The 14,329-nt window shown below is 53.0% G+C and overlaps 1 protein-coding gene across 8 annotated transcripts in view; it reads left to right on the forward strand.

Moving 5' to 3' along the window:
- Positions 1-14,329, forward strand: part of SPTAN1 (spectrin alpha, non-erythrocytic 1) — a 514,843-nt gene that overhangs the window by 268,293 nt on the left and 232,221 nt on the right. For all 8 annotated transcript variants that reach the window (XM_069609174.1, XM_069609169.1, XM_069609172.1 and 5 more), the window contains 2 exons: positions 7,727-7,871; positions 8,011-8,192. In XM_069609174.1, coding sequence (XP_069465275.1) covers positions 7,727-7,871; positions 8,011-8,192 — 327 coding nt within the window. The remainder of the gene's footprint in view (positions 1-7,726; positions 7,872-8,010; positions 8,193-14,329) is intronic.

Below are 14,329 nucleotides of genomic sequence, written 5' to 3' on the forward strand. Positions count from 1 at the left end.
CCTATGACGACGGGGTTGGCTCCGGGCGACCGACTTCCGTCAGGACGTCCAGACCAGGGTGTTGGACATGCCGTTCGACGGCAGCAACTTGTTCGGGAGGGCGGTGGACAAATCCCTCCAAGCCATAAAGACGGAGACGGCCCGCGCCCTAGGAGCCCTTCAGCAACGACGGCCCTTTCGGAGCTCCGGAGGCAGACAGGGGGCCTCCAAGGGATCCAGCGGTGGCTCGTCGTCCTACCGCCAGGCGGCACGCTCCTCGTCTCAGGAGGCCTACAGGGGTCGCGGCAAGCAGGGAGCACCTCGTCGCCGTCGGCAAGCTGGCCAGGGCGGCAAGGCCACCACCTCCAAGCAGGACTGAACCGGCCTTGGCCTCGAGCCCCCACCGAAGCACCCCGGTGGGAGGCCGGCTGACGAATTTCGTCGGCCCGTTGAAGTCCATCTCCGCCGACCGTTGGGTGCTGGATACCCTGGCAAGAGGACACTCTATCGAATTCCTGAAGAAGTGCCCTCACGTTCCACTTGTGGCCAGGAAGGAAAATCACGTCCCGCAACTGCTGTTGGAAATACGGGCAATGCTCAGGAAAGGCGCCATCGAGCTCGTCCCGAAGAGTCTCCGGGGCTCCGGGGTGTACTCAAGGTACTTCCTCGTCAGAAAGAAGACGGGCGGCTGGCGCCCCATCCCGGACCTTCGTCGTTTGAACAAATACATAGTCACAAAAGTTCAGGATGGTCACCCTCCAGCACGTGCTGGGACAGCTGGAGGAAGGCGACTTTCTATCGTCGTTGGACCTGGAAGATGCATACTTCCACGTTCCCATCCTCAAAAGTCACCGAAAGTTCCTCAGGTTCGTCGTCCAGGGACGCCACTACCAATTCAGTGCACTGCCGTTCGGATTGAAGTCGGCCCCCAGGGTCTTTACCAAGTGCCTAGCACCTGTGGCGGCACGGCTGCGCCTGCAGGGGATTCACGTCTACCCCTACCTGGACGACTGGCTCATCCGCTAAAGGACGAGGGAACTCGCCGTCGAACACACTGCAAGGACCGTCCAGCTACTCACAGACCTGGGATTCGCCATAAATTACCCAAAGTCCCACCTGGTGCCATCGCAGGTGGCCCTGTTTCTGGGAGCGAAGCTTGATACAGTGAGGCGCCTGGCGGCACCGTCGGAAGAACGGACGAAGACCATTCTGGGCAAAGTGCAGCGCCTGCTAGCCACGGACGTGGCCAGGGTGTGCTCTGTCAAGTCCCTCCTGGGGATGATGTCCTCTTGCATCTACCTGGTGCGCCTCTGCAGACTACGGATGCGCCCTCTTCAAGAATTTCTCGATTCAGTGGTGGGGCGTTCGAGCGCACCTCACGGCAAGCAAGGACTTTCAGACGCCGGCGTACCAGGAGACGGTGATGACGGACGCCTCCCTGGAAGGTTGGGGCGCCCACACCGGAGATCTCCACGCAAGAGGCCTCTGGCTCCTGGAGGAGAGGCTCCTGCACATCAACATCCTGGAACTCCGAGCCGTGTTCTGGGCTCTCAAATCGTTCCTCCCGTCGCTCAAGGGCAAGGTGGTGCGGATCTTCACGGACAACACCACGACAATGTTTTACATACGGAAGCAGGGGGGCACCAGATCCCCAGCCCTATCCAAGGAGGCACAGGATCTGTGGCACTGGGCGGTCGCCCAGGGGGTGTTCCTGGTTCCCTTCCACCTGGCAGGAGAAAGAAACACCATCGCAGACTTGCTCAGCAGGGAGCTACGCGCGTGTCACGAGTGGGAACTGCGCCAGGATCAGGTGGATCAACTCTTCCGACGATGGGGCAAACCCCAAATCGACCTGTTCGCAACAGCGACGAACTCGAAGTGCCAGAGGTTCGCCAGCAGGTTTCCCCAGCCGAGAAGCATGGGCGATGCGTTCTCGTTCCCCTGGGAGGGCCTATACCTGTATGCGTTCCCTCCGTTGCCGTTGCTGCTTCGACTCATCAACCAGCTCAAGAGGTCCCGATGCAGGATGATCCTCGTCGCACCGGCGTGGCCGAGGCAGATCTGGTTCCCGGACCTTCTGGACTTGTCAACGTCCCCTCCCATCAAGCTGTTGGCGGACGCGGATCTTCTCTCCAGAGAAGGAGGCGCCATCTTCCACCACGACCCGGCGTCGCTGAACCTGCAGCCTTGGCTCCTGCAGCGCTAGAGTTTGGAGGGTACGATATACCGGCCGACTGCAGAGAGGTTCTTGGAAACGCCAGGGCGTCCTCGACTCTCAAATGCTACGGTCACAAGTGGAAGAGGTTCTCTATCTGGTGCCGAGCACAGAAGATCAACCCCCTACGGATTACGGCCCATCAAGTGCTGCCGTACCTGCTATCGCTGGCAAAGGCTGGGCTAGCCCATGCCTCCATTAAGATTCATCTGGCGGCGATCTCCAGATATACCAGAACCACAGGACTGACGTCCCTGTGGTCCCATCGACTGGTAAAAGAGTTTATGAAAGGACTGTTCCGGTCGTTCCCGCCGGTGAAGGCCCCGGCGTGGGAACTTAACGTGGTGCTGACCAGGCTCATGGGGCCCCCATTCGAACCGATGCACTCTGCACCGATGAAGTTTGTGTCGTGGAAGACTGCATTCCTGGTGGCCATTACCTCCACACGAGTGGGAGAGATTCAGGCCCTATCCTGCAAAGCACCGTACTTGACTTTCCATGCCTCGAGGGTGGTGCTTAGGACGCACCCCTCCTTTATGCCCAAGGTGCCGTCGGACTTCCACCTCAACAAGCCCCTGGTGTTACCTGTTTTCTTCCCGTCTCCTTCGTCGCCGGCCGAGAGGACTTTGCACTCGCTGGATGTGGCTAGAGCGCTGAAGTTCTACGTGGACCACACAAAGAGTTTTCGGAGGACATCACAGCTATTCGTGAACTTTGGACCTGTGAATCAAGGGAAGGCTCTCTCAAAGTCTTCTATTTCCAGATGGCTCTCCGGCTGCATCATGCACTGCCACTGGTTGGCTAACCGACCGCTGCCAGGCCGTCAGAGAGCCCATTCGACCAGAGCGATCGCTGCTACTGCGGCGTTCCTATCTGGTGTGCCCCTGCTGGACATCTGCAGGGCTGCTACGTGGAGGTCGACGCACACCTTCGCGAGATTCTACTGCGTCGATCGGGAGTCCAGGGTCGGCCAAGCAGTGCTGCGCAACCTGTTCGCTTAAGGTGAGCCTGGTGAGGAGATAAGAGTTGCTTAATGTTGAGTTGTTGTATTGCTTGATATTGAGCCTTTTGCCACCTCCCGTGTTTGTGCATGTGTATACTGCTATGTATTCTTATATTCATGAGCATGTGCATCCATGCCAGACCCCATGCTGGAGAAGGAACAAGTTACTTACCTGTAACTGTTGTTCTCCAGCATGGGGTCTAGCATGGATTCACATGCAAATCCTCCCGTCTACCCCTCTGCGGCTCTTCACTTGGTCATACTGCCACTTCACGTGCTACCAAATCTGAGGATGGCTGCCAGGGGCGGGGCTTAGGGAGAGGGCAGTCATTGGCTGGGGGCAGTATGACCCAGAGACCAGTGATTGGTTACTACTGAGAAAGACAGATCAGAAACGAAACTGATACTGATTTTTTTTCTATACCGAGGATTCCGGGCCTGATGGGGAATGAGCGTGTGAATCCATGCCAGACCCATGCTGGAGAACAACAGTTACAGGTAAGTAACTTGTTCCTTACAGGTAAGTAACTTGTTCCTTCTCCAGCATGGGGTCTGGCATGGATTCACATGCTCATGAATATAAGAATACATAGCAGTACACACGCACAACCATGGGAGGAGGCAAGGCTCAACATTAAGCATTACATAAAACTCAACATTAAGCATCTCTTACCTCCCCACCAGGCTCACCCTAAGCGAACAGGTTGCGCAGCACTGCCTGGCCGACTCTGGACTCCTCCCTGGAATCCCAGTTGATGCAGTAGAATCTCGTGAAGGTGTGCGTTGACCTCCACGTAGCAGCCCTGCAGATGTCCAGCAGGGGCACACCAGACAAGAACGCCATGGTAGCAGCGATCGCTCTGGTCGAATGGGCTCTCGGATGGCCGGGCAACGGTCGGGTTTGCCAACCGATAACAATGCATGATGCAGCCGGAGAGCCATCTGGAAATGGAAGCCTTCGAGAGAGCCTTCCCTTGGTTCACAGGTCCAAAGTTCACAAACAGCTGTGATGTCTTCCGAAAACTCTTTGTTCGGTCCACGTAGAACTTCAGCGCTCTAGCGACATCCAGCGAGTGCAAAGTCCTCTCGGCTGGAGAAGAAGGCGACGGGAAGAAAACAGGTAGCACCAAGGGCTCATTGAGGTTGAAGTCCGACAGCACCTTGGGCATAAACGAGGGGTGCGTCCTCAGCACCACCCTCGTGTCGTGAAAAGTCAAGTATGGAGGCTTGCAGGATAGGGCCTGGATCTTTCCCACTCGCCGTGCGGAGGTGATGGCCACAAGAAACGCAGTATTCCATGACAGGAATTTCAGCGGGGCCGAATGCAGGGGCTCGAATGGCGCCCCCATGAGCCTGGTCAGCACCACGTTGAGTTACCACGCCGGGGCAGGGGCCTTCACCGGCGGGAACGATCAGAACAGTCCCTTCATAAATTCCTTCACCAGGCGATGGGACCACAAGGACGCCCGTCCTGTGGGTCTGGTGTATCGGGAGATCGCAGCCAGATGTATCTTGATGGAGGCGTGAGCCAGTCCAGCCTTGGCCAGCGACAGTAGGTATGGCAGCACTTGAGGGGCCGTAATCCGTAGAGGGTTAATCTTCTGTGCACTGCACCAGACAGAGAACCTCTTCCACTTATGTCCGTAGCACTTGAGAGTTGAGGACGCCCTGGCGTTTCCAAGGACCTCTCTGCAGTCAGCCGGGATATTGTACCCTCCAAACTCTAGCGCTGCAGGAGCCAGGCCTGCAAGTTCAGCGACTCTGGGTCGTGATGAAGTATGGCGCCTCCTTCTCTGGAGAGAAGATCCGCGTCCGTCGGCAGCTCGACTGGTGGGGACGCTGACAAGTCCAGAAGGTCCGGGAACCAGATCTGCCCCGGCCACGCCGGTGCGACCAGGATCATCCTGCACCGGGACCTCTTGAGCTCTTTACAGAGGATTCCCAGCCTAACGTTAATCCATGCCAGGCCCATGCTGGATAACAACAGTTACAGGTAAGTAACTTGTTCCTTACCAAGATTAGTAAAGTGAAATTGACTTTACTTACCTGTGTTTCCTATGTAGGTCCAGTACAGTCCATCTTATGTGGAAGTACTGGGGGGTAACTTAGTAGCCCCTTTTCCTAATTACTCATGTAAACATTTGTTACCTCAACTTTTAATGGCTGGTGGCAGTAGTTTAATTTTCCTTCCAATGTGCGTTTTTACCGCAGACTGAATCCTTGGCAGCAGTATTGCAGTAAAAATGGCCCAGTCTTCTTTTTTTCCTGTTTCTTGCTTGTGAGGTCTTTCTTGGGGTTTACTCTGCGTGCCAAACCAGGTTTGGTCTCTTTGTTTTGTCTTTGGCGAGCTTCAGTGCTGAAACCCGCCTCTGGCTTCTGCGTGTCTGGCAGGGCAGGAAATGAGTGAGGAGCCCGAAACTCCCTGTGCTTGGTCTCCTTGGTTACCTGAATGCACCCAAAGGGAATTGGCTGGCTGTCCTTGGAGGACAGCCACCCTGCTGTGTGACAGCTAGGCTGTGAATGAATGGGAGAAACCTGGGTTCTCTCAGAAAGAAGGCACCAGTCGACTTCTGGACGAGGAATCCAAGGAAAGAAACTGGAAGTGAAGCTTGCTGCACCCTACTGGACCATTGGTTTGCCCGGTGAAGCCCTGCTGCAGTGCTGAAGCTCCAAATTTCGTGTCAACTAGAGAAGCCCGGAAAAAACGACTTCTCCCCTTGGGTTGGTGGGACCAATCGACCCCAAGACAAACTTGACTGGAACCCCTCTCCCGGCTGGCTGTACTACTTTGCTGCTGCTGGAACTGAGTACCAGGGGACAGGAACACCAGGAACCAAGTGCTTAGTCTTTAAGCCAGACCCGAGCTCCAGGAAGATCCTAGGGACTCTCTCGAAGCAGGACGACCCAAGCCTGAGCCACCTCAACAGAGTGCTGGACCCCAGAAGCAAGGGGAACCTATAAGGTGTCCAAGAACCGCAGTGGTGCTATTTATTGACCGGTAGCTGAAACCGCGAAATGCCGCTCATTTGGAAAGAGCCCATTGCTGTCAGCAACCTTCAAACTGCAGTGCAGGAGTCCTCTCGGCGCCATCCCTATTGTGCCCACGACTGAGGCCCAGGAACTGCAGGACTGCCACCTTAACAGAAGCCAGCTGGATCCTCCTCCTTCCAACCTAAGGTACTGTCTTGACTGAAGGGGTACTTACCTTTTTGGTCTGCAACTGGTCTATCTCACTGGAGACTTGCAGTAGCTGCTTTTTCTGCAGAGTTGCTTGCAGCTTTGCTTTCACAAGCCTTAAAGCTTGTGGCCCAACAGTGATTCTTTTCTACAAACTCTGTATTTAACATTGTGCAAGACTTTTGTGTTATCTACAAGAAGTGTCTCAGCTCCCCTATACTCTGTTCAATTGACATTGGCTGTCCTGGCTCCCTGCAGACTCTTCTGACTAATTGAGGTTACTTGTATTGCTGGGAAAGGTTTAACCTATACCTCATTGGGGGATTGTAAAGTACTTACCTGTTCAGAGAACTTGTTAACCTTTGTTTCCTTCCCTAACCTTTTCCTTTTCCCACAACCTCAGTATTGCATTTAAGTGTTAACGTGATATATCAATGTTCAGTGTCCTAGCAATTGAAGTCGCTTCACGGTGTAGAAGTGTGTGTGACATCCCAAAAGGGCATCTACTTGCTTAACTTAAATCTGAGGAAGTGTTTTGAAGTGTATTTTATTGTTGCATCTTGCCCTGTCTAAAGAAAGCTTATTTTAAAACTGACTGTTAAACAAATAAATTATTATTTTACTAGAAAACCTTGAGTAGAAGTGTTATTTGGATACTTGTAACTGTGAACCTCTGTTACATTTCTACAGCTCACATTTACCCCTCTTGAGATAAATCTGGCTGCTCAGTCACACTACCATCTTGTGTAGTACAGACCTATACAAATAGTTGGTATCTATTGCCAAGAGGACCAGACTGGTGTAGTCTCCTACAGGGTTACTACATACAATCTTGCCTCGCACACACATGTTGGTAGTGAGTGGATTGGGTCTAAACTGGCCACTGCTGTACAGGTTGTGTTGTGTGTTTATCTGAAAGTACTTGGTGTGTAGATGTGTTTTTTTTTTCTTTTTAACTGTGTACATTTTTCAGCAGTCCAGTGTGGGGTGTTTTCTTTGGCTAACTGAACTGACCCACCAATCCTTGTTAAGCCTGACCGCTCTGCCGTTGGTGCTACCTTTGGAGGGGTTTGGCTTTTCTTTTGGCTGGATCTCAGTTTTGCTTTAGGCGCGATGGTTGCACATTCATGGGTGTGTAAGAATCTCAATATCAGTGTAATTTGAGGGTGTGTGGCCTTCTTGGGGTCTCTCTAAGGCGTTGGGCCTGGGGTGCACTGAAGCTTTCTGCAATGCCAGCAAAAGGATCATCCAGCACTTTTTGGGTACTGTGCCCTTATCCCTTCAACATGCAGATGTATCAAGGTATTGTGAATCCAAGAATAGTTGAATAATCGTATTGTTTTTCTCCCCAGAGATGCTGATGAAACAAAGGAATGGATTGAAGAAAAGAACCAAGCCCTCAACACTGACAACTACGGCCATGATCTGGCCAGCGTTCAGGCCCTGCAACGCAAGCATGAAGGCTTTGAACGTGACCTAGCGGCTCTGGGCGATAAGGTGAGCTGCCTCGTGAAGGGCTTCATAGTGAACATGCTCACACTGTCTTCCCTCCTCCCTCTCTCTCTGCACAGCCCACATGTCAGGGTACGGTCCTGCTTGCATAATTGTCAATGCTTCCGTCTGATTCCTCCCATAGGTGAACTCTCTTGGTGAGACTGCCGAGCGTCTCATCCAGTCGCATCCGGAGTCTGCACAGGATATTCAGGAGAAGTGCACAGAACTGAATCAGGCCTGGAGCAGTTTGGGGAAACGAGCTGACCAGCGGAAAGAGAAGCTTGGCGACTCCCATGATCTCCAGCGTTTCCTGAGCGATTTCAGGTACAGAATGTTGGTGCCCTCACTCTCCAACGGACATTGCTTCCTCCACTTCCAAAACGTGCACCCATTGACCACTTGCATATGCCCATTATTATGCTTGCACAATCGGATCACTGGTCTATCGTCTTCGCGCCCAAGTTGTTGCCACAAGTTCCCTGGTGAAAGGGTGCACAATATGAACCCTGGGGTTAACGGCAGAGCAATATTTGAATGTGTCCGTGCATTGATTTAAATGGAATAGAACCTTGGTCACTTTTGCAGCTCATTGAGTTATCAGTTATGACTGACTATATACTGCTTCTCTCCATAATGATTGCCTTGATGGGAGCATGCATTGCGTGGCACAGGTCCATTTCAGGTCAGTTGGAAGACATTGTGGAGTTGTATTGGGTTTAATTCCTCCATTGCCATGAGAGGTGTCTTGGTGCTGGTTGCTAATCTTCACATCGACCCTGAAAGACTGGCTTGGAGCTTTCTCTTGTAAGAAAGGTGGCCCTGTGTGCAACAGAGTTGGGTGTGAGTTTCAGAAGCGGTTCATCTGGGGCAGAGGACTCTTCCTCCCTGATGCCATGAAGAGATGTGGGAGCAAAGGTATCCAGTAATGTTACCAAAAACGTTTTATTACAGGCATTTATTTACCGAAACAAAATGACAAAAAAATAGTTAATTGTTTTTTAAATATATATATTTTTAAATATATATATGGGGGGTAAGGGGTTAAAACAGGCTGGGAGGAGCTTTTGGGGGGGGGGGGTTAAAAACATGGGGAACCTGGGGTCTTGTGGGGCGAGGCGGTGGACTATGAGCCACCCCTACCAATAAAAAAATGCATATTATTTTCGGTAAAATAGTTTTGGTAACATTCCTCGAATAAAATATTTGGGTGAAATCACATAAAACCGGAGAAAAGACCAGTCTCCGGCCATCTGGACAGAGCCATCTAGTAGGCTCGTAATGAAGGAACTATTGCATGCTAGACTCCCACTGCTCCAAGGGCCTGATGCCTTTTGGGTTGAGTTGGCACAAGGACGAGAGTTTGAAGCAGGTAAATGGCTCACTACCACTATTCATGTGATTTGAAAGGGTAGTTGACTTAAGAAGGAAGTGGGTGGCTTTTGAACCGCAAAGTCGCTGTACATTTTAGTGATTTTTCAATTAAAACCAGTGTTTGGAAACATTTCCTCCCTTGTGCCTCTCGCTGAATGGGATACCCGTCTCTTTGCTTATTTTTGAACCTGTACTGAAGGGAAGTAACTCCTGCAGCCTTTCCCTCATTGTTATAGGGACACTGACAGAACTAAGACGGTCTCTTTTGGAATTCATGTATTTTGTCCATTGCAAACAGCACCATACATTGCAGGGCAATGGAGATAATTCGTATGCCCCTAACTTTTGTTATTATGGCTATTTGGTTACATTTTATGTTCCTTTTTACCGATTTGTTTTACTTGTGCACCTCCGCGTTTGCCGCAGTTGGCTACTAAAGAATACTAGCACCCTAAAATACCCGTACTACAAGATTACTCTTACGTCCCGTCCCCTTTCCTCCATACTGTATGGGCGTCCCTTCCAAGGGACGGGAGACAGAACCTTTTTCACCAGAAAAAACCTTCTTACCCTTTAAATTTAGAGGCGCGTGGGGGTGTGCGGGCCAGGGAGCATGCGCTGCCCTGGCTCTGCCCTCCAGCGCCACACCTCAGTCCCCTTTTCTGTTTCAACGGGAATGGGTCGAATTCACCAGCGCTTCTGGGTTTGACTTCGGCCATGTAATTCCATTTGCGGTTACCTCTTCTGTCTTTTTTGTCTGATCTCTCATTCAGGTACTCGGTCCTCAGGCGTCACGCTCCTCCCCGGCGCATTAGACTTCTACAGGGTTCAGCAGGTGTCCATCCTGCAACGGACTCTTCCCAACTTCAGACCCCCATGCCCTCTGCCTACGTTGCCTTGACCCAGACTACGGTTGCCAATCATGTCCGATGTGTGACTCGCTGTCATCGAAGGCGCTGAAGAACAGACTAGCCAGGTGGAGGGAGCTCTTCCAGAGGTTGCCTCCAGAGGATCTCAAGAACTTCGTGAAGCATCGAAACAGGCCCAAGGTAGGGCCAATATTTTCCAGCGCACCACGCAAGGGAGTCTCCTTCCCAGGGACTCTCCCATGCGGGAGGGACCGGCCAGGTCCTTCTACCGACATGTGCACCGAGGCTGCTGCAGCTACCGGCCTTCGGGTTGAGGGATTCTCAGATCCTCCCGGGTGCAGTGTCGAGGGACTGGAAGGTTCTTGTACCAGGTCTACACCCGAGGGGCTCCGCCCTTGTACCGGCACCATGGCCGAGGGGCTACGCCCTAATATCAGCAATACGTCCAAGGGGGCGCCTAAACGCAGCTCTACTGGCCCTCGGGTCGAGGGTGTCAACCTACTGGGCCAAGGCCCGAGGAGAAGGGTAGGCCTTGTGATCCACACGCAAGAGTCTTGGACGAGGCCGGGCTCAGCGTGTCGAGCACCACGTTGCAGGCACGTGGCAGGCAGCTCAACAAAATAGCCACCGCGCCAGAAAGAGGCACCCGTCCGACGCCATTTCAGGAATTCGGCGAAGAACGAGTGTCAAGGTGGGACTGGCCTCAACCAGGTACGTGGCATACAGTCTACCCTTCATTTGCGCAGGGCATCTTTCCTCTGCGTCCATATGGACAGGGTATGCAGCGGCTCCAGCAGCCCCCTGCTACCCCATCAGTATCCCCTGCCACCTCTTTGGCCAGTGAGGAGGTGCTCTTTGAGAAGTTCTTCGGCCTCATGAGGTCTCCTCAGATGGGGGTTATCATCAGAAGCCATCAGGGAAGTCCTCCCGCCTTAGTGGCACCACAGACGCCTCTATAGGGCCCCCAGGCCCCGGTGCAGCCGCCTCCTCCGGCTCCACAGCCAACTACGCAACCTCTGCCACCTCCTCAGCCTCGGGCTGCAGTCCCTGTACCGCAGCCTCCGGCGCCATCTATTCTTCCACCACAGGATCCTCCAGATCCGCAGGATACAGACGGGGAGGACCCGGACATGCCATCCTCAGCCAGGGCCTTACACGAGCGTCTTGCTGGAGTACCTGGGCCTCCCCCAACCTGAGGTCGAACAACCGGCAGAGGGGGTTCTGGCAGAAGTCCTTATGCGACGCCCCTCTGCCAACATGGGGATTCCACTGCAAATCGATGCAGTCTCCCTGGCCAAGAAGGTTTGGCTCAAGCCCCACTCGGTGCAGCCGGTTAATCGACGCCTGGACGCCAAGTACAGGCAGATGGAGGAGGATACCCGCTTGCTCTTGACCCATGCTCCGCCACACTCCCCGGTGATCGCTGCGGCATCACTATACTCCGAGCCTTCGTCGTCCTCAGCCACCGCCGCCGCCTCCTCTGCGGCGCTGCTAGGCAAGGAGGAGAAAAGCTTGGAGGTGTATGGCAAGAAGATCTATTCCAACGCGTCCTTGCCCCTCTGTCAGGCCAACGCTGATGCCATGCTGGCTGCCGCCAACCTGAGGTTATGGTGGGAAATTGTGGACTTCTTCCCATAACTCCCCACCCAGTGCCAATCACGCTTTAAGGGGGGGCTAGCTGAAGCCAAGCTCGTGACGATGACCTCATGGAATCCACAGTGGCTCATATCGATAAATCGGACATGAGAACAGCCTGGCTCCGGGCAACAAAATTCAACCCGGATGTCCAGGAGCACATCCTAGATCTACCATTCGAGGGGGGCGGGGGGACCTCTTCCACTCCTCTACGGACGAAGAGCTGGACAAAAAGAACAGCAGCTCGCAAACAGCAAAGTCTCTGTCCATTCTTAAAAAGACCATGCCCCAATCTCAGTAGCGCTCGGACAAGGTTCGTACATATGGAGGGTTCCGCGGCTTCCAGGAACGCAGATCCAGGCAGCCGGACCGCTCGCCATCTCAGAACCGGCGCAAACAACAAAAAGGGGAGGGGGGTAAGGGCATTTTCCAGTCCCCCTCCTCAGCATCAGCCTCCGAGGGAAAGAAGGCATGACACACCCCTTTGGGTCCACGTGATTCCGGTGGGGTGCAGGCTTGTGCTCCATGCACAATTCTGGCACCAGAATTCGCGGACCCCTGGATCATCTCTAATATCCACAGGGTACCGCCTTCCTATGCCAGCCTCTCCTCCCGCCTCCCCTCCACTCCCACAGGTTGGGACATCAACTCTTTTGGTGGAGATCCAGTCGCTCGTAGAGAGCCAGGCAGTGGAGGGAAGTCCCAATCTCCCAGTGAGGCTTTGGCTTTTACTCCAGGATTTCTGCCATTCAGAAGAACCAGTCGGGCCTGAGAGTTGTGCTGGACCTTTCCACCCTCAACCTCTCCTTACCCCTGCAAAAATTCAAGATGGTTACGCCGGCTTTTATAGCAGAGACATGGGACAAGGGGAAACTAGATGTGCTCCCTGGACCTGAAGGAGGCGTACCTACACGTCCCGATTTGGCAGCACCATCGTTCTTTCCTACAGTTCAGGATCATGGGCTACCATTTTCAATACAAAGTCCTGCCATTTGGCCTCAACTTGGTCCCCAGGGTCTTTACCAGACTCATGAACGCAGTGGCGGCCCTCCTCAGAGGACAGGGATTCAACATCTACACATACCTCGACGACTGGCTCGTCAGGGCTACATCTCCGGAAGTGGTACACCACTCTTCCCATGCCCTTATGAACACACTGCAGGTCCTGGGCTTCTCGCTCAACCTCAAGAAGTCACAGCTGCAGCCTATGACATTCCTGGGACTCATTTGGGACACGTGCTCCGGGAGGGTCTTCCCATCGGAGGACAAAATCTCGGCCATCAAGAGGGCCACCGCCCACTTTCTTAGCAGAGAAGTGACCTTGGCATGGTGGTTCCTGCATCTCCTGGGTCTATTGGCAGCGGTCCGGTTAGCCGTGCTTCACAGCTGTACTTTGCGGCCTCGTGGAATCAGGAGCAGGGCTTGCAATCCGAGATCAACGTTCCTCCATCTCTCCACCCGGACCTAACCTGGTGGTCCATGGACCGCAACCTACGGAAGGGCAAACCCTTTCGGCCGCCCTCTCCGCAGGCCACCATCACCACAATCGCTCAAGGGCTGGGGAACCACCCTGGACGATCTATTGGTCAACGGCACCTGGACTCGACAGGAGCAGGAATACCACATCAGTTGGTTGGAGCGGAACACCATCTGGCTAGCGCTCGGGGCATTCCTACCACTTCTCAGGGGCAAGGGCAAGTTTCGGGCACCTTCCTCACTTCCTTCCTACCCTAGACACCCTGGAGCCAGAGGCAGGCTTCACTCACGAATCCCGCCAAAGGCAAAGCGAACAGTGGGACCAAACCTGATTTGGCACGCAGAGTGAATCTCAAGAAGGAACTTTCCACAAAGAAATGGCGAAAAAAGAAGACTGGGCCATTTTGACAAAAATGGTACCCTTGGGTGCTTTATTGCTGCTGCGAACGCAGCCCGCGGTAAATGCACACCACAGTAGTTAAAATGAAACCACTGCCACCAGCCATTCAACATGAAAAATGTTACATGAGAAGCTAGACAAAGGGGATACTAGGCAACCCCTCCAGCACCCTATTGTAAGATAGTGTGCGCTGGGTCTAGAAAGTTACAAAATGTAAGTAAAGGCAATTTCACTTCACTGTTCTTGGAAACAGTAGTTTATCCAAGAGAAGGTATTTAAACCTTTGGGAAATCTGAAAGACTTCCCAGTAACACTGCACTGAAGGTGCTGTGTGACACAATGCAAAGATGATGCCTATGGAGTTTTAGACTCCACAACCAAAAGAAAGTGTTAAAAAATCACATTAAAATACATGAGTGGGAAAAGGGGTCTCACTCTCTTCAGGTTAAAAAAATAAAGTCCTCAAAATCCAGCAAAGTTGCTGGGGTTCTCTAAGGGGGAGGGAATTAGTACATTTCTGAGAATTCTCCCTAACAGTTTCTAAACTGTCTTTCTCCTATAAACCAATCACTGAGCTCTGGGTCATACTGCCCCCAGCTAATGACTTGCCTCTACCTAAGCTCCTCTGGCAGCCTTCTTCATATTTTTACCGCACATTCAAGTGCTGGTAGTCCTTGTGCTTCACTCTTTGAGCTTTTTGAGAGTTACTC

This window comes from Ambystoma mexicanum, chromosome 8 (assembly GCF_040938575.1).
Source record: "Ambystoma mexicanum isolate Mex_15411 chromosome 8, UKY_AmexF1_1, whole genome shotgun sequence".
Classification (NCBI taxonomy): domain Eukaryota; kingdom Metazoa; phylum Chordata; class Amphibia; order Caudata; family Ambystomatidae; genus Ambystoma; species Ambystoma mexicanum.